Here is a 19,241-nt window from a genome sequence, read left to right as displayed (position 1 = left end):
TCAAAAATCTCACGAACAAAGATCTTCCCGATATATGTGAACGTTCATCTGCGACGGGAAGAAATTGGAACGTCAAACCGCCGAACATTAACCTTGAACTTCTCAAGGCAGTTCGGGCGGGAGACCCTTCTCCAAAAGTCAAAGCCTGCTTCAATAACCTCGTTGCATCCAATTTTCAAATTAATCACCAGGTATACACAGATGGTTCAGTCAGTGCCGATGGAGTTGGATGTGGAATCTTTGAGAGTAGATACACTGGTAGCTTTTCTCTTCCACCGCAATGCTCCATCTTCAGTGCGGAAGCTTTCGCCCTTTTAATAGCTACCCAAGAATGCACCCATGAGTTTCTTCCTACCACATGATTCTCAGACTCAGCTAGCTGTCTCCACGATCTTCTAAGTGGAAACAGCAAACACCCATGGATTAAGCAAACAGAAGAGGCTGCTTCAAATAAAAACATCTCCTTCTGCTGGGTTCCTGGTCACTCAGGAATACGCGGAAACACAGCCGCCGACATACTGGCCGGCAAGGGCAGCAAAATAGAACCCCCAGACATGCCCTGTCCTCCATCTGACATTGTCCGCTGGGTAAAACAGCAAGTCCGTGAAAGTTGGGACATAGGTTGGATAAACAGCCGTCCCACTCATCTTCATAAAATTAAAAATTCCACTCTCCCTTGGGAGGACCGTCTCAATAGTAGGGAAAGGCAAGTCCTTACCCGTCTTCGAATTGGGCACACTAACTTCACCCACTCACACTTGTTCTGCAGAGCCGAAAAACCCCAATGTGCTTGCAACGAAGCTCCGGTTTCCGTTAGCCACTTTTACTTGAATGTCAACATACCAAAGATGCTCGAGTCCGACACAACATAGGTCAGAGTCTCCGAGATATCCTCAGTAGAGACGAGACCCAAGAAACCGACTTCTTTGGTAAAATCTAAACCGAAATACTAAATACCTTGGAAATTGCTTATTAAAGTTCGCCACTTCACAGTCATGTATGCGTGTTTATGTGTGTATACACATGTATGTACGGGTCGGAAGGAAGGTTTTCATACATGTATATACACGCATTCAATAATAATAAATAACAAATAATATAATATATACTTTCATACCCACATCTATCTTCTATCCATTACATTATACTTTAATCAACTTCCTATTCCTACAGCCACACTCACCAAGGAGGATAAATTCATTAAATAAACCTCTCCATTTTTCAGCTCTACTATATACCATTAAATTCAAAACCACTATATTTTATTATCTATTCAAACTGTATTTCATTTCATTTCACCCCACCCCACACCCACTCCTCCCCTCTTTCCTTCCCATACCACTCCCACCCCCTTCCACTCCACTAATCCCACCCAAATCCTTTCCACTCCTTTCCTTCCTATCCTCCTGAGAAGGGCCTTTTTGTTTTTTGGCTTTGGAACACGCCTTTCGCTGGGTCACTTGTGCTTCGTTACTGCTTTGGTCCTCGGATCAGTAAATTTTTACTTTTCTTTACAGCATATATTAAATATCTTATGAAGCATAGGATCCCTTCCTACCTTCTTCTTTAACCGAGAGTCGAGCGGACAGATCTGATGAGTGATTTTTTTTGGTTTCCCTTTCGCCAGTCCTCTGGACTGGTTTTATTGTGGCTCTTCACTGGGCTAGAGGCGAATGAACTGCAAAGTTTAAAGCCTCTTAAAAACAAAGAAAGAAGAAGAAGTCGCAAATTAAAATTTTCGAGCTATTGATTGCATTAGGTTGAACATTTCTTAAGCTATATACCACATTACCAGATTTGGCCGAAAAACGCAAAAGATCCTGTGTTGGAGTGTTGGTTGACCACAAACTTAGCTGACTTCGGCATTTTGAGGTGGTTAAGAAGAGCTGTGCCACCCGGTTGGATCTGTTGAAAATAATTTCCAAACCGCACCGGAGCAACAACAAAAAGATCCAGCTTCAATCATCAGCAGCCGCCTCAACTATGCCTCGAACAGACGTACATGACTGGAGACAAGCTCCCAAAAACTCTGGTATCGATCTGTAACAAGGAACTACGGACTGTCTCCGGCCTGCTGGAATCCACACCAGCTGCCTCGGTTTGCACTGAAATTGGAGAACCCGCTTTCGTTCTAATCATAGACTCGGCGATCGTATCCAGGTCGAAAATCCGCGATAGGAGGGAGATCCATCTGATTGTCCTGAGCAACACGATCCTGCAGCGGGTAGCGCATTCCAACCTCCTCCCGGTGCAAAACAATCCTGGTTTGGTGCGAACGACTGGAGGTTCCCAACTGTTCTCGTCGAGAACGGTATCAAAAAACAACTTCCGAGCCGGGGCGAGCTCCGTCGGTCTGCTAGAATACTTCAAGGCCATCATAGCACAAAAATACCGCCTCCACGAAATCAGATATTCGGACGGCTCAAAAGGACCATTAGGAGTTGGATTTGGGGTAAGCGATGGTAATAATAGTATGATTTCCAGCAAGAAAGTAGTGGTCATCTGCCAGGTTTTCTCGGCCGAGGCGGCCGGCATCTTCGAGGCAGCTACAATTTCGTCTTCCAAGCCGTTGTTGGTCGTCTCCGATTCGGCGAACGCCCTTGATGCCATCGGTGCGGCAAGGTCCAACCATCCATGGGTGCAGGCCATCAAGAAGCACCTATTGCCCGACACTGTGCTCATGAGGGTCGGCCCCCCGGACACAACGGCAGTGCAGGGAATGGAACAGCTGACCGATTTACCGGAGTCTTTTTCACTCGGGATAAAGACGTCGGTTAATCGTTCGATTAAATTGCGCTACAGTAAGTCCCGTCAACTATTTTCTTGGACTTATTTTGCCGACGTCAAAGTACCATACTAGTGGTCAGTGATTATTTGAATATCTTTTTTTTTAACTTGTAGTTATAGGAACCAAGCAGAAATTTTCAAACAAATCTGCTATTCCAACAACATTCAAAAAACAGGTAACTTTGAATAGAAAAAAAATTCACGTTGGTGCGATAAAAAAAATCATGAATTGGTAAATATATCAATATACTGATATACCATTAATCCATAAATCATTATTCTGCGCTTCGATATTTCTTTTAGAATTACTAATAATGTATCTTTTGAAATTACGACATAATCTTTTTTTCATTATCGATGTCTGTTCATTATTATTACAAGAAATAAATATTCACTCGATTAATCGAATACTGAAAGGCAATTATCCGAATGAATCGAATCTTGAAAAATGCCTCAACGATCAATCGATAATCGAATAAATGAAAAAATAGACATCTTTAACTCGGGAGGTGCCGCTTGACGACGTGGAGCTGTGGATCACCAACTCTTTCCATACCTTTTGGACCGGAAGGTCAGTTTCTCAGAAAAGTCAAGGGATCGATTGTCAGGTTTGACGACGTAAAAAGAATGAGAGAACAACGAATGCTCTCCTGATTGAGGAGATTTCGCAGATATCGCAGATTATCATATTTTGGGCAACCACACAAGAAGTGTTCGACGGAGTTGTGAAGACTGAGGACCGGTTACTGCTCGGTCTCACACGGATTCAATAGAGGACCTTCCCATCTACTCTGCGACCACTGCCAAGAAAGGTCCTCTATTGAATCCGTGTGAGACCGAGCAGTAACCGGTCACATTAAATCGTCTTAAGCGACGATTCAGCGAGAGTAGCAGCGCTTTTCTGCTACTTAAAATGTGTCGAACTATTTTTCAAGATCTAGCGTCTGAACAATGAATAAGCCAATAAGATCCTTGTTCCTTCCCCTCCACGATGAAGGTGAATAAGAATACTTCGGCATCTTTAACGGCACGGCTTCTTCTCCACTGGTCTGGAGTCATGGTCCGAGGACATCCTGCCATCTAGTCCAGCAAGCGAATAGCAAGTTTTTTTTATTAAGTTATGTTTTTCAAATGGATTTACATGTGTTTGATGTTTGGCTATTTGTAGTCCAATTTTTATGTGATAATTTTGTGTGCACTGATTTATTCTCAGCGAAAACTTGCAGCAATGTCGTAGATAAAGGGGCGAACCAGCCCAGGAGGCTGAAACCCTTCTCAAATAAAGATTAATAATAATAAATAGATTTGGAAAATCACGCGTACAGCAGGAACAACGTATCGGAATTGTTTTGAATGATCAACGCAAACTCCTTATAGCACCAAACCTCGTGTTCATTTTTCTCGAAATCATGAAAATGTCACATGGTTCGGTCTGACTTAACACCGACCATATTAACCACTTAACTTACAATTTCATTTTCAACAGCACGGACCAAACACGAGCATATCGAGTCATTCCACTATGTTAACACGTTGAGACCCTTGTCGGTTTTTGGGGACTGACGTCGTTACAAAAAACGTTGATCACTGGATACAAAATAAAGGAATATAAAAAAAATTGCTTCCATATGTTTTACGGTATGTATGTGATTACTTTCTAGTCGAATTTTTGGCTATTTTCTTTGAACAGAAGAGTAGCAAAGAAGCAAAGAAGCGGAATAATTCAATATGAACAAATTAAAGAATAGTGGTTTTACTGAAAGTGGATCTGGAAGAAGCTGAATACATCTGACGAATCGACTGGATTTTCATTTTGACTTGATAGAAGATTTTTTGATTCCATTTCAATAAATTCTGTGTTTATCTTATGTGTTTTTGTTATGCTGGTATGAAGACTATTGGCGATTGAAACCCCATGATCAGCCATGCACCCATTGACACTTCAGCTGTGTGTATGTTTCGTAGGAGAGCAAAACAGACGAGTTGTTGGGTTTCGTTGCATTTGCGCGGGTGTGAGCGGAGCGATACGCGAGGAGCAACTTTGCTGGTGTGTGAAGACTTGCAAACGAGCAAAATTTTAGTCGTACTATCATCATCAGTCAACCAGCAGTTCAAGAAGAAGGGATAATTTTTCAACACGATTAGGGTGCAATAGAGTTTCTGGTGTATTTATGAAGTATCATTGTTTATTGCGCGTGCATGATTTAAGTTCGAAACAACTATCATTGTAATCGTCTGGCTGGATTTGTCCTGTGTCCTGTTCCGAAGTTGGGAAGCAATTGCAAGTGTTTCGAGTGCTATTCTGTGACGTAGTGCTGAAGTTTGGGCAAAGCCTTCAACTTGGTCTCTTGGGCCTGGAGTGATGAGAGGTGGATGGTGAAAAACCTTGGTGTGTCTTAGATTTTCAAGGCAACTGTGAGAAGATACAGTAACATCGATACAAGCAAGCGTTTGAGATTTTTCCTGTGAAATTCACTTCCGGTTTGCTATTATTTTTATGGAGCGCATTCAATGAATTGCAGCGCTGGAAGAGGTTATTTCCGCCCAGCTTTGCCAGCGTCCCACCGTCAACATTATTAGATTGAAGCAGTCGAGAATGCCATTAGCCAATTCGGTGGATCCATGGAGAGAGAAAGTCCCACACAATATCGTCGGTACCGAGGTGAGCTTTTGGACGTTTCTCTGCCCTTTTTTTTTTCTTTATTATAGATCAACACGTTAATGATAGCTATTAAAAATTCTATGTTTTGTTGTACTGTTTTCTATATGTTTCAAAATTTGAATACTCGGCTCATGAGTTTATGGTGCTTAATGTCTGGCTGCATTTAAGGGTGGCTGCATTTCCTTTCGTGTTTGTTTTCCTCACGAGAATACACATGTTACATGAAATGATAGATTGGTACTTGACTGCCAGAGGGAAATATATTTATCAGAGGACGGTAATTTTTTGGGTGTTGTCTCGTTTGGTATAATCACAAGTGTTTGTCTGTTGGCGATCGTTATTACGGATACAATGGTTGATATGATAGATTGGTAGAAAACAGCTGGGTCCTTGTTAGATACAATCCAGGATCTGGAAAGCACAGTCCAACGCATTGGGCGATTTGAAAAGTAATCAGAATTAAAGTATATTATCCTAATACAGCCATTCCATGCCAAAACGATATAATCGTTCTCAAATTTTAGTAAAAATTAGTCGCTTGTCGCAAATAATAAGACCCTTTTTCCATTAGGGTACCTAATTTCATTTTAGGGTGGTCAATAGTTTCTTCAAATGATTTTTTTCCAAAATTCATAACTATCATAACTATCAAAATAAAACTAGTTTTCTTAGAAAAATCATTATACAATATTTAATATAGTTGCGAGAAAATTGGATTTTGTTTTCGTAATTATGGAATCAGTAATTACGAAAACAAAATCCATTTTTTTCTTTGTTTTTTATAGTTTGCATGGTTCGGAGGTAGAGGGTTATACTGTCAGTCACCGGTGACTGACGCAACCTGAGCTAAAAATCGGTGTCAGTCACCGTTGACTGTCGTGGCAGTCTACGTGCTAACTGAAGAAAAAGAGGATGAAGAGAAATCGATCAAATCACTTATATCCCTTTCCTTCAAAGCCCCTCATATATAAGCAGTGTCTTATAGAAAACATGTTGCCCTGGCTTCCCACAAATCGGTAATCTTGTGAACATAAATAATAGGCTGCTGGATTTCGTGATTGTTAACACTCCTGTTAACACGCGCATAGGTCTGTGAGACCTAGAAATCAATACACTCAGTTTTTTTTACGCGGGGGATACGTACCTCGTAAAAACCGCGTTAATTAGAAAATCCGCGTAAAAAACCACGTTAATTAGAAAATCCGCGTAAAAAAACCGCGTTAATTCGATAATCCGCGTAAAAAAAATCGCGTTAATTGGAAAATCCGCGTAAAAAAAACCATGTCACCTAATGATAGATACCAAATGGGACTATCTTTACGTAGAATGGAAGTAGAAAGTTGTGTGGTGTTCGCTTCCGAAAACCCGTAGTTTTTTCCTGCAATTTCGTTGGTTACTGGTAGCTATAGTTCGGTTTTCCTCACGAATGAGGTCATCTGCTGTAGCTAGAAGATTCCCTAGTAATTTGTACACGCTTCTGCCGATGCACGTGCAGTACCACTGTTAGACCGTCCAGAGCTAAGTAGACAGGGAAAGACATTCACGAATAGCTGCCCGTAAAAACCCCGTCCCGCCCGGCGAACTCCTCATTACTCAACACCTAAAATCCACGTAAGAATCGTGATAAGGTGCGGCACTAAGCGCTAAACTCCGTTACAAGCATTAATTACCGTAATTTGCTCTGAGGGAACTTTAGAGAAAAATGTGAGCTGAGGGGGAGGTGTGATATTGCACTGGTCTTTTTTACGTAAAAAAAACCGCGTTAATTGGAAAATCCGCGTGAATTAGAAAATCCGCGTAAAAAAACCGCGCAAAAAAAAACCGCGTAAAAAAACCTGGGTGTAATTCGTTCATTTCTCAGAAAACATCAACACTACTTAAAAATCAACACGACTTTGCGATTCTCTCTAGCTTTGTCATTCGTTGTTCGCATCGTTTAGCGCAGGGATTCTCAAAGTGGTTTCCCGGGGGTCGACAAGATACTGTATAACTCGTGGTACGTGAGTCAACTTGTTATAATAACGACTAATATTTCTGTAGAAAATATTGTTGTTGTAATTTGCATTAATAATTATTAATTACACTTGATATTTTCTGAATTTTATGTCTATAAGAAAATGATGTCAAGTTTACTCACATGACCAAAGCTTTTGAATTGGTATGTATTTTGTATGAATAAGATAAAGATGTTTTTTAAAGAAATTTGGATATGGGGGTCGATGGTATCACTTCATTCTGGAAAAGGGGTCTATGTCCAAAATAGTTTGAGAATCCCTGGTTTAGCGTTTGAGTTGGTACGCCTATAACTTTTTTAGCATCTTCCAGTTGTTGGCAGTACAGGTCCGAATTGAGCGTTTCGCCATAGGGAAGCAGCTCATAATAGATTATTCCTTGACAATCCCACCAAACACACAGCAGAACCTTCCTGGCCGTTAATGAGGGCTTGGCCACCGTCTGAGCCGCTTCAGCGGGCTTCGACCACGACCGTTTGCGCTTCACGTTGTCGTAAGTGACCCACTTTTCATCGCCAGTCACCATCCGCTTCAGAAACGGGTCGATTTTGTTGCGATTCAGCAGCGATTCACATGCGTCGATACGGTCAAAGATGTTTTTTTGCGTCAACGTGTGTGGCACCCATACATCGAGCTTCTTTGTGAATCCATGCTTCTTCAAATGGCTAATAACGGTTTGATGACATATCCCCAGTTCTTGGCCGATGCTACGGCTGCTACTATGCCGGTCTTTCTCAGCTAATTCAGCGATTTTGTCGCAATTTTCGACGACAGGCCTTCCGGAGCGTGGCGCATCTTCGACGACCTCTACACCAGAACGAAAACGTGGAAACCATCGTTGTGCGGTGGAAATGGAAACTGTATCGGGTCCATAAACTGCACAAATTTTATTGGCAGCTTGAGATGCATTTTTGCCTTTGTCATAGTAGTACTGTAAAATATGTCGGATTTTCTCTTTATTTTGCTCCATATTTGCGACACTATAACTCACGAACGACTTAACCAAACAAAACACTGTCAAGGACTATATTATAGCGCGCAAAAATACCTTTCCAACAAGCTATAATATGACTCGATACAATAAATACAACTAGAACTACGCGCTTATAACGACACCTCGCGGAAATACCGCAGGACTTTTTTGACAGCCTAATATTATTCGTCGTTAGATTCATACGTGCAAAAGTAAAATACGAATGTTTGACTTAGTTGTTCACTAAATACAATGGCCACACATATACACACTTTTGAAAGAATTGAACTTGTGGAAGAATCGCAGTCGCAGGAAGTTCCTAGAAATCCTCTTATATCATCTTTTATGCCCTATCAAAAAAACAGACTTTAAGTTTTTGCTAACCAAGAACACAGAACCATAGAATATTAGAAATATGAAAACATGAAATTCCAGAGCCTTTATCATCTGGTAACTATCTAGAAGGGCGTTCTCTTCGAAAAAAGACCCAAAAAACACGCTACAACTGTATGAAATGTAAAAAAATATGTTTGTCTCGAGCATGCAGTTATGGTATGTTCTGATTCTCACACCAATAAAACCATAATCGATTAATACGTCTAACTTGAGACTGCACGCTGAGACAACTTGCAGACGATGGAGTTACTTCCATCACGGGTACTAATCCCGTCGTTCTGCAAAAGTCGTTGCAAGATACCCTGAACAATCTGTTCACGTGGGCCCTCAAGCTGGGTATCGAATTCTCTACGGAGAAAACTGAAATGGTCGTTTTTTCTAGGAAGCACGAACCCGCCCAATTCCAGCTTTACCTATCCGGCAAAACGATCCAACACTCTATGTTTGTCAAATACCTGGGTGTATATTTTGATTCTAAATGTACCTGGGGAAGACACATTGCGTATTTGAAACAGAAATGCCAGCAAAGAATCAATTTTCTCCAAACAATAACCGGAACATGGTGGGGTGCCCATCCAGGAGACCTCATTCAGTTGTACAAAACAACGACATTATCAGTGTTAGAATATGGCAGTTTTTGCTTCCGATCAGCTGCCAGGATTCATATTCTCAAGCTGGAGAGAATACAATATCGTTGCTTGCGTATAGCCATGGGGTGTTTGCATTCGACACATACGATGAGTCTCGAAGTTTTGGCAGGAGTACCCCCGCTTACTCTTCGGTTCACAGAATTATCCTACAGATTTCTCATCCGTTGCAAGATCATGAATCCATTGGTGATTGATAACTTCGAAAATCTACTACAACTGACTCCTCAGTCAAGTTTTATGTCTTTATACCATGAGTACCTTACCCACGACGTGCACCCTTCACCAGGCATCTCCAACCAAGTTTGCTTCCCATACTTTTGCAATTCCTCTGTCATTTTTGATCTGTCCATGCGACAAAAAATCCATGGAATACCAGATCACCTACGCTCCAATGTTATTCTCGATATTTTCGGAAAAATATGGGAAAGTTGGATCTGATAAAATGTTCTTTACTGACGGTTCATACATAAACGGGTCCACTGGCTTCGGCATCTTCAATGAAAATTCCAGTGCCTCTTTTAAACTCAAAGATCCTTGTTCCGTGTATGTCGCAGAAATGGGTGCGATATACTATGCTCTAGGGATCATTGAAACACTGCCCATCGACCATTATTTTATTTCTTCAGACAGTCTCAGCTCAATAGAGGCAATCCGCTCAATGAAAGTTGATAAACGCTCATCTTATTTCCTAACAAGAATAAGACATCTATTGAGTGTTTTGGTCGAAAAATTATTCAAGATTACCTTAGCATGGGTTCCCTCTCATTGCTCGATTCCGGGGAATGAGAAAGCGGACTCGCTAGCTAAGGTGGGCGCTTCAGAAGGCACACTTTTTGAAAGGCAAATTGCCTATAATGAATTTTTTCACATTCCTCGTCAGGACACACTCGTTAGTTGGCAGCGCATGTGGAGTGAAGATGAGTTCGGTCGTTGGTTACACACGATTATCCCTAAGGTCTCGACGAGTGCATGGTTCAAGGGATTGAATGTAGGTCGTGATTTCATTCGCGTGATATCTCGGCTTATGTCCAATCACTACAACCTAAACGCGCATCTCTATCGCATTGGGCTCGCAGCAAACAATCTTTGTGATTGTGGCGATGGCTACCACGACTTCGAGCATGTTGTCTGGTCGTGTATCCGGTTCCATGCTGCTCGCTCTCAGCTCTCTAGAGCACTGAGAGCACAAGGCAGACAATCGGATATCCCCGTCCGGGATATCTTAGGTAGCCGGGATCCTGATCTTCTGCTTCATCTATACCTGTTCCTCAGAAACGCCGATGTCAACGTTTAATGATGTTTCCTTCGTTGTGTCCCCGTTTCATATCCCTCCTATCCAATCGATAAACTTTTACTTAGTCGCGGCAATACATACACACACTCTTTACAGATGCACGGGCCGAAGGTTGTGCAGTCCACTGATCATTCAACAAGAGCAAAAGGTTGTACCGCTCATGACAACTCTACACGAGATGATGATTGCGCCGGCTAGTGACCATTCTATCTTGGATTCCTCGAGTCGAGATAGACGCACCACGCTAGATATGGGGTACAGACTAGGGGGGCGTTGCTGATTAATGGTCAGCTGCATCCCAATAGGAAGTATCCCGTATCAGGCACACGTACAGAGCATCGAAGACTGCAACATACCAATTATGAGAACACTTGTAATACTAACCTCGAGCCAACCGCGAGTAATCGGTTACATAGTTGTAAGACAAAAATTGTCAAAATATTGGACTCCCGGCCCCGTCAGGCTAACGCCACATGTGCCTTAATAAAAAATATATTTTGGGAAAAAAAAAATAATACGTTTTTATGTTATTTCATAGCTCTTTATACTTTCACAGGGTGTCGACTACCTCGTCTGAGAAGCGAAGCACTGCGTTGATGTGTTCTTGATCATTTCCATCATCGATAAAAAATGGAGGGGAAAACGATTCGAGAAGCTTTTGACTATTGACTTTTTGATAATTGACGGATTTTGGTCGTATCAGTGGAGCTCCAACAGGTTTATAATTGAAACAATATAACATAAATAAGTTTGCTCACTATGATCCGAAAAATGAACTACTGAAACATTTTTGAAAAGGGCAGGTTTACGGAAGTTTTACCCAAAACGGTCTTCTGTCTCTCATTGGAAACCCCAACGTTGAGAGGGCTTTTCCATTAGCGAATGTTTTTATGAAAATATGTGGGAGGAAACGGTTGTACTATGCGACAAGTTTATGATGCTATACTTCACTTTGGAAGGATAGCATCAATAAAGAAAGACGATAAAGAGCGTTAATAAAACGGCTACGGGAAACAGAAGTGGAATCTCTGGAGGTAAAACGGGAAAAATTTTGAAAAACGTACAGAAGGAAGCCAAAAGATTGCGAGATAAAGCATTTCGTTAAAATCGTTTCGTGAAATTGATCCAAATCAAAATGAAAATGTCTCATTCTGTACTAGTATTTGAGACTCCTTCAAGATAACATGGAACTGTATTAGTAAATCCATTTTTTAAATCTTTTAGGACCCTTATCAGTCATCGTTAAACTCAATAAAAAACCACAAACAATTCATTTATTCTAGAATATCGACAGACGTTCTTAAATTTCATTGTTTAAGCTAACTAAATGTTTTAGGAGCTACAGCTATAGTACTTTCAAAGAATTTAATTACTAGTCTACACCTGGAATTTTTCTGGAAAATTACTGGAAAATCAGTTTAATCAATTTATTTTCGGATTTTGAGTCGACACCCTGTTTCATGAATTATATTCAGTGGCTTACTTTCAATTAATTTTCTTCATTCAATTCTACCCTCTTCTTCAAGTAAATACCAATAAAGCCTAAAAAATATACAATAGCAATATTACAGAGAATTTCAACTTTCGGTCTGTGACATCGTGCGCGAGTATACGTGTTATGATTTTGCACGCGAGTACATGAGGGTTAACAGACCAGATAGGCCGGGTTGTTAGCGTCCCACATTATCATGCCGGGGGTTCGGGTTCGATACCTCTTCTGGCCGGGGAATATATTGTCAAAGATTTTTTTTCCGACTTGCATTGTGGTCACGCGTATTCTAGAGCTTGCCATTCCAGAATACAGTCAACGCGTGTTTTTCGGCTTAACTGAGTACAGGTAAACTTCGATATAACGTACCCTCGTTATAACGTACCCTCGATATAACGTCACTCGATATAACGTACATTTTACCTTGATATAACGTACACATGATCGAAGTCCAAAAAAAATTTTTTTTTTAATTTTTTTTCTGAAAGAACAATACATTATCTGTATTTTGATACTAAAGCTTGTGTTGTAACATTAATCAATCCCGAAATACTACTGTTTTGTGATTCTGGATTCTAAATGAATCAAATTCAATCAACTGAACAAAGGGAAACATCATGAGAAAAGTTGGCTTCGTCTTCTTATTAATTTTATTCATCAACCTTACTCAAACAGCAACACAATGAAGTAATATAAGCTACGTTTCAGAGTTCTTTATTATGCTTCGATATAACGTACATTTCGATACAACGTACAATTTTGAAAGCAAAATGTACGTTATATCGAAGTTACCCTGTACATAGTACTGATAAAAATGCCGCAAGTAATACCTACCTTGAGGAAGCAAAAGTTCCGCTGGGAACGTTAGTGCCATCCAAGAAGAAGAACATGCCAGATGAATTAGACCTCATAGAACCGTCTGCTTCACTTTTACTTGTGGATAATCACTACCTACCTTTTATTTTACTACTCGATGAAAACGTGAATGACTTAGACACACCTGAAGACTGCAATGAAAATATGTCATACAATTTTGACCGATTGAACGACACACTCACCAACATGGGATGTTATTATAAGGAACTGCGGAAGAATTACTATCGACTTTCTAGGATAAGTTGAATTGAGTTTTAACTGAACACGTACCTCGGAAAAGACGAGCATTTGCCTCGGTTATTGGCAAACCATGGTGGCCAATCCTGAGCAGCGGTATCTACGCAACACACTCAGAAAAGCACACAAAAGATTCTTCCGAACAAAATCTGAGAGAGAGCGCAACAACCTTCGCAAAGTGGAATCAAATTACAGAGAACTTCTTCTGTTCTCCTAGGAAAACTATATATCTATGGTACAGTCGAAGACGAAACGAAATCTTCAACTTTTCTGGGACTTCGTGGAAAAACGTAGATCATTTACCCGTATTCCATCCAATGTAGATTACGGTTAATCAGATGCAAGTTTGAATGCAGTAGCAGTGGAACATTTTTTGAGAGTGTGTTCAGCAAAGTGTCGCCCGTTTATCGTCGCAATTGCTTTGCTCACATACCATCGTATGACATATTTCCAGTTCTTCAATTCACCTCTGAAGATGTGAAGAAAGAATTTGAGGATCTTGACACCAAGAATGCAGATGTAATGCCTCCCTTGCTTCTTAAGAACCGCTCTTTCACCTTGGCGGCGCCTTTCGCACTTATAGTCAATCGTTCTCTGCGTGATCGAATATTCCCGGGTGCATAGAAACGTGCCTCTGTTGTTCCGATCCATAAATCCGGAATTGTATTTATGTCAGCAATTATCGTGGAATATCAATACTGAGCTGTTTGAGCAAGGTCTAAAAGCTAGTGCATAGTATATTGTACAATGTGTCGTCTTCAATCATTTCCGATAGTCAGCATACCAAATGTTGCGTCCAAATACTTTTCCTACGTTGTGTTGGGGTTATACGGCGGAGTCCAAGCTCCGGACATTACTCGCAATGATTAACTGTATTTCTCTTTGTACGACATTCCACAGGAATCGCGCCGCGATTCCAACAATGAGTATTACACAGCATAGCGCAATTATATGGATAGACTTTATCCCTTCCTCCTGAGGGATAAGGTTCTGCTGTGACTGCTGCTGCTGGTTGATTATTATTTCCTCAGCAGGGCTTTTTTGACAGGTCATGAAATATCAGACTACTACAACTAACCTGATGTGTTATTCATCGTTCTATCTCGTGAAATAGAGCTCTGGTGCCAAGTAGATCCGGCGTTTATTGATCTTACTAAGGCATTCGACATTGTTCCGCATATCATTGTCAATAAAATGAAACACATGGGCTTCCCCGATTGGTTTATGGAGTGGCTATGGTTATACTTGTCGGATCGTTCCGCGTACGTGTTGGTTAATTCTACAAAATCTAGACCATTCAGTATCACGTCCGGCGTATCTTAGGGTAGCGTCCTTGCCCCTCTGATCTTCAACTTCTTTGTCAATGACCTGTCTTCATTGCTCTCTTCGTCTAAGTCGACGATCTGAAATTTTATCGGACCATCACCTCGCCCCTGGATCATGTTGCCTTGACATATAAACACTGTGCTGATATGGTGTGGCAATAACGGTATGTATGTCAACAGTGAAAAGTACAAGATTATTTTATGGAAGCGGACTCGCTTGACCGGGTCAAATTCATCTGCGATCTAGGAATGACCATTGACGACAACTCAGGTTCAGGAATCACGACCGTCAAAGCTACTCTTGGAATTATCCGTCGGCACGCCTCCGATTTCACCGAGATACACACATTGAAGACGATCTACTGTTCTTTGGTGCGCAGTATCCTGAAGTATGCTGCTACTAGCTGGTGCACATATTACACATATCAGATAATTACAGGTAAACTTCGATATAACGTACATTTCACTTTCAAAATTGTACGTTGTATCGAATTGTACGTTATATCGAAGCATAATAAAGTACTCACAAACGTAGTCTATAATACATTATTCTGTTGCTGTTTTAGTACAGTTAATGAATAGCTTCAATCAGAAGACGAACCCAGCCTTTCTCATGATGTTTCCCTTCGTACTGTTGAGTAAAACTTGATTCATTTAGAATCCGAAATCATAAAACCAGCTGTATTTCGGGATTGATTGAAGGTACAAAACTTGTTTTAGCATCACAATACAGATAATTTATTGTTCTATCAGAAAAAAAAAATTTAAAGAAAATTTCCCTTACACTTTGGAAATGTGTACGTTATCGAGGTAAAATGTACGTTATATCGAGTGACGTTATATCGAGGGTACGTTCTAACGAGGGTACGTTATATCGAAGTTTCCCTGTAGTATTGAACGCATACAGAGGAAGTTCATACGGTTTGGACTACCTCAACTTTCATTGAAGAATCCTATCAGCCTTCCTCCATACTCCGACCGTTGCCAATTGATCGACTTGGAAACCAGATCCATCAGGCGGGTATGCAATATGAATTCGCCTTCGACTTGCTACGAGGCAGTATTGACTGCTCTGAACATCTGGAGCAAATATCGATTTTGTTCCACCTCGACGATTCCGGAGTTTTTTTTATTCTTTATTTACATATATTATAACTTAACTTAGAAATGCATACATTCAATTGAATTATCCATACAATCATGATGTTAATGCTAAGTGTTCAAAATCATCTATCCATATTTTCCATCCTTAACCAAAATTAAGAAATTTGTTAAAGTGTTTTTCAAATACCTTCTTGTTATGCCATCATCATCTATGCTTTTTGAAACAAAATAGGTTGACATTTTTATGATTATCTAAGACTTGTTGCAGTTTCGTTTTGACAATGTTAGACATCCAATTCCATACATTCCTCGAAAATTTACATTCTTTGATTCTAAGGAAATTTGTCTCTTCCTCACCACAAACATCACATAGATTATTTTCAACATTAGCAAAATTATGATTTTTCATTTTAACTCTGTTAGGAAACGAATCATTGAATACTTCATACAATAATGACCTCGCCTGAGTAGATATAAAGTTCTTGGATAAATTTTCCCAAATAACTTCCCATTTGCTCGATTTTCACTTCAATTGCTTTCTTTGTAAGTAGATAATTATAGATTGCCTTATTCATTCTTAGGTGATCCATTGTCTTAATCGTTGAGGCGAGGTTTAATGTTTTTTTAGTATTACTTGTTACATTTTTCCATCTATTCAACCTAATCAGAGGATGATCTATTTTTTCCGCTTTTGTAAATTAAATTTCTTATACATAAGGATTGACATTGCGTTTCAGGGTCATTCAAATTCAATCCACCTTGCGTGGCGTCCAAATACAACTGATCTCGATGAACTCTGAACATTGTATGATGACTCCATAGAAATTGTCCTGTAATCATTTTAATTTCTGCTATTTGCTTGTCCATGAAATTGTGATCAACAAACCTAAATTTTTAAAATTCAGATTTATTCTAGCGCTAATGGAGTAATCACTAATAATCTTCAAAACGGTATCGAATTCATCATTGTTTCTATTTACAATTGTCAAGTCGTCAGCGAATGCTCTTATTTTGAAGAACCGAGTTTTTTATTAAAATACCTCTCAACGCGGTATAAATTAGCCTTATTAAAGGCTCAATATACATCACAAAAAGTGTCATGAATAGTGGACATCCTTGTCGCACCGATCTATCTATCTTTATTTCATTGGTTAAGTAGCCATTCACTAAAATTTTCGAAGAAGCACTGCGATAAAACTTTCGTATAATTGTGATAACTTGATCTGGCAAACCAATCTTCTTAAGAATTTCCCACAAACGATCGTGATTAACAACATCAAAAGATTTCTCTAAGTCTAGACTCAGCAATGCAAATTTCATTATTTTAGATTGCTGCGCTTTGATCACTAAAGTAGGTATCACATCCAAGTTATCTATATACGATTGCCCCTTTACTACTGCGGTTTGGCCTTCTTCAATGACTTCATGCAAATACGATTAGCTATGAGCTTGGTAAAAATCTCATAGTCTGTGTTTAAAAGACTGATTGGCCTAAAGTCTTTAAGGTCTTTCGATTTCTCAAATTTCGGTATAAGGGTAACGATTCCACTCGAAAAGTTTTCCATTGGTACCATCGAATTATCCAAAAAACCGTTGAACAATCGTAGAAGTTCTTGTTTCACTAAATCAAAATGAAGCATGTAAAATTCGTAGGTAATTCCATCTGGACCGGGAGATTTATTTTTCGTCGCATCTTTTATTGTTTCGTTCTATCATTTTTCCTCTCGTGACAGGATCAAAGGACTTCCTCACATAGTTCAAAGCAGAGCAATCAGTGTTCACAATTGAATTTTCTCTAAACAAGCTTTGGTAATGGTCAAATACTGTTTTATTTCAGTTCACTTTGATTTGTAATCACTCCATTACTTCCTTTCAATGTTAAGGAATTTGGGTTCAACTTCCGTTTATTTATTTTTGACACATGATGACACATGACACATGAAGTCCAAGTTTTTCATTCTCCATCAAGGATATTGGCTGTAAACGTCTAGCATAGATTCTCAATCTGTCTTCTTCAATTTCCAAAATTTTTGCCTTCACAATACTTATTTCTTCAGATAGCTGTTCACCGCTTCTTTGCCTGTCGCTTAATTGTTTCAACTTCGTATTCCACACGTCCTCCCTGAACCTAATCGCATCATTAAACTCGAACGCCTTTTGTTTATAAAATTGTTTAATATTTCGTTTCACATCATATGACCACCATTCACTGAAACTATCACTGAATTTTCTTCTCTCTTTCAATTTTAAATGTTCATTCCTAAACTGATTCTGAACGATTGGATCATTTAACAAATGATCGTTTATCTTCCAGTACCCCCGACCAAACACCATAGAACGTTGATCTGCTGATATTCTGTACTGCACTACTACGGCATGGTGGTCTGAGAAAGCGACAGGAATTGTAACACATTTAGTTATATTTGAGCTAAACTTCTTTGATACATAGACACGATCTAATCTAGACGCTGAATCACCTCGAAAGAAAGTATACTCTCGTTGCGGTTTTTTATGCGCATCCGCCACGTCCTGAAGCTCGAGAGAATGCACGGCTGACTTCAAACCACTTGAAAAATTATACATTTTCCCTTTGCAGTCCTCAGGACATAAAACACATTTAAAATCACCTGCGAGGATGTTGCATACAGTTCCTGGTTTGTTGAAATGTGCAGCAATAGAATCCGTAAACATAGCGTCCCTGTCAGCTCTGTGTTGTGAACCAGAGTGACCGTACACATTCACTAAATTTAAACCATCTACCGAAACAGATATAATACGTCCCACCGGGTCCATCAATAAATGGTTGTGTTCCAAAGTCCTCCGTACCAGAATTGCAGTACCCTTGTTAGTCATTCCACTATTCACAAAGGCTTCATGAGTTTGTATGAATGAAAAATCATCGAAATGAACCTCTTGTAGAAATGCAACGTCAATGTCATTCTTCACCAGGAATTCTTTCAACATCATTTTCTTCGCTTGAATAGCAATAGCGTTTATGTTGATCGTCGCAATTATCCGAATAAAATTCATTACAACTACTTGTATCTCACTTTACTAGGAACTCAATACACTCAATACCATTTTCATAAGAAATAATCAACACTTTCACACCAAACACGTGATTCGAACCATGTGTGTAAGAACATAACCTCAACTTGCGCCAACTGTCTATTTACTACAGCTTCTTTTGTTTTTATCTGACTTCTTGGAACCGCTCGAGATTACTTCAAGCGGAGTCATCAATTTTATCAACATACGGGATGATTTTCGGTTTGTCTCCCCTTTGGTAAACCCAGGCAGAAAATCTTCGTCGGTATCATCCGAATCCCCGGCGGAGTGCTGCCGTTTCACGGCAGACTTTCCAGCTCCCAATTCGACGGTATCCATTTGTTCACCACACTCAGCCGTAGATAGTGACGAGGCAGTTTTGTTACGA

At 39.9% G+C, this 19,241-nt stretch overlaps 1 protein-coding gene across 4 annotated transcripts in view; it reads left to right on the top strand.

The window, feature by feature from the left end:
• Positions 1–4,804: 4,804 nt before the first annotated feature.
• Positions 4,805–19,241, top strand: part of LOC129775817 (ribosomal protein S6 kinase 2 beta) — a 77,601-nt gene continuing 63,164 nt past the window's right edge. For 2 of the 4 annotated variants that reach the window (XM_055780946.1, XM_055780944.1), the window contains exon 1: positions 4,805–5,449. Coding sequence is in view for 2 of the 4 variants with exons in the window: in XM_055780944.1 (XP_055636919.1) it covers positions 5,410–5,449 (40 nt within the window). In the remaining 2 variants the exon portion in view is untranslated. The remainder of the gene's footprint in view (positions 5,450–19,241) is intronic. The other 2 variants (XM_055780945.1, XM_055780947.1) reach the window with 1 other exon arrangement.

Source organism: Toxorhynchites rutilus, chromosome 3, assembly GCF_029784135.1.
Source record: "Toxorhynchites rutilus septentrionalis strain SRP chromosome 3, ASM2978413v1, whole genome shotgun sequence".
Classification (NCBI taxonomy): Eukaryota; Metazoa; Arthropoda; class Insecta; order Diptera; family Culicidae; genus Toxorhynchites; species Toxorhynchites rutilus.
Note: the sequence above shows the minus strand (reverse complement) of the source record. Positions and strands in the feature narration are given on the sequence as shown.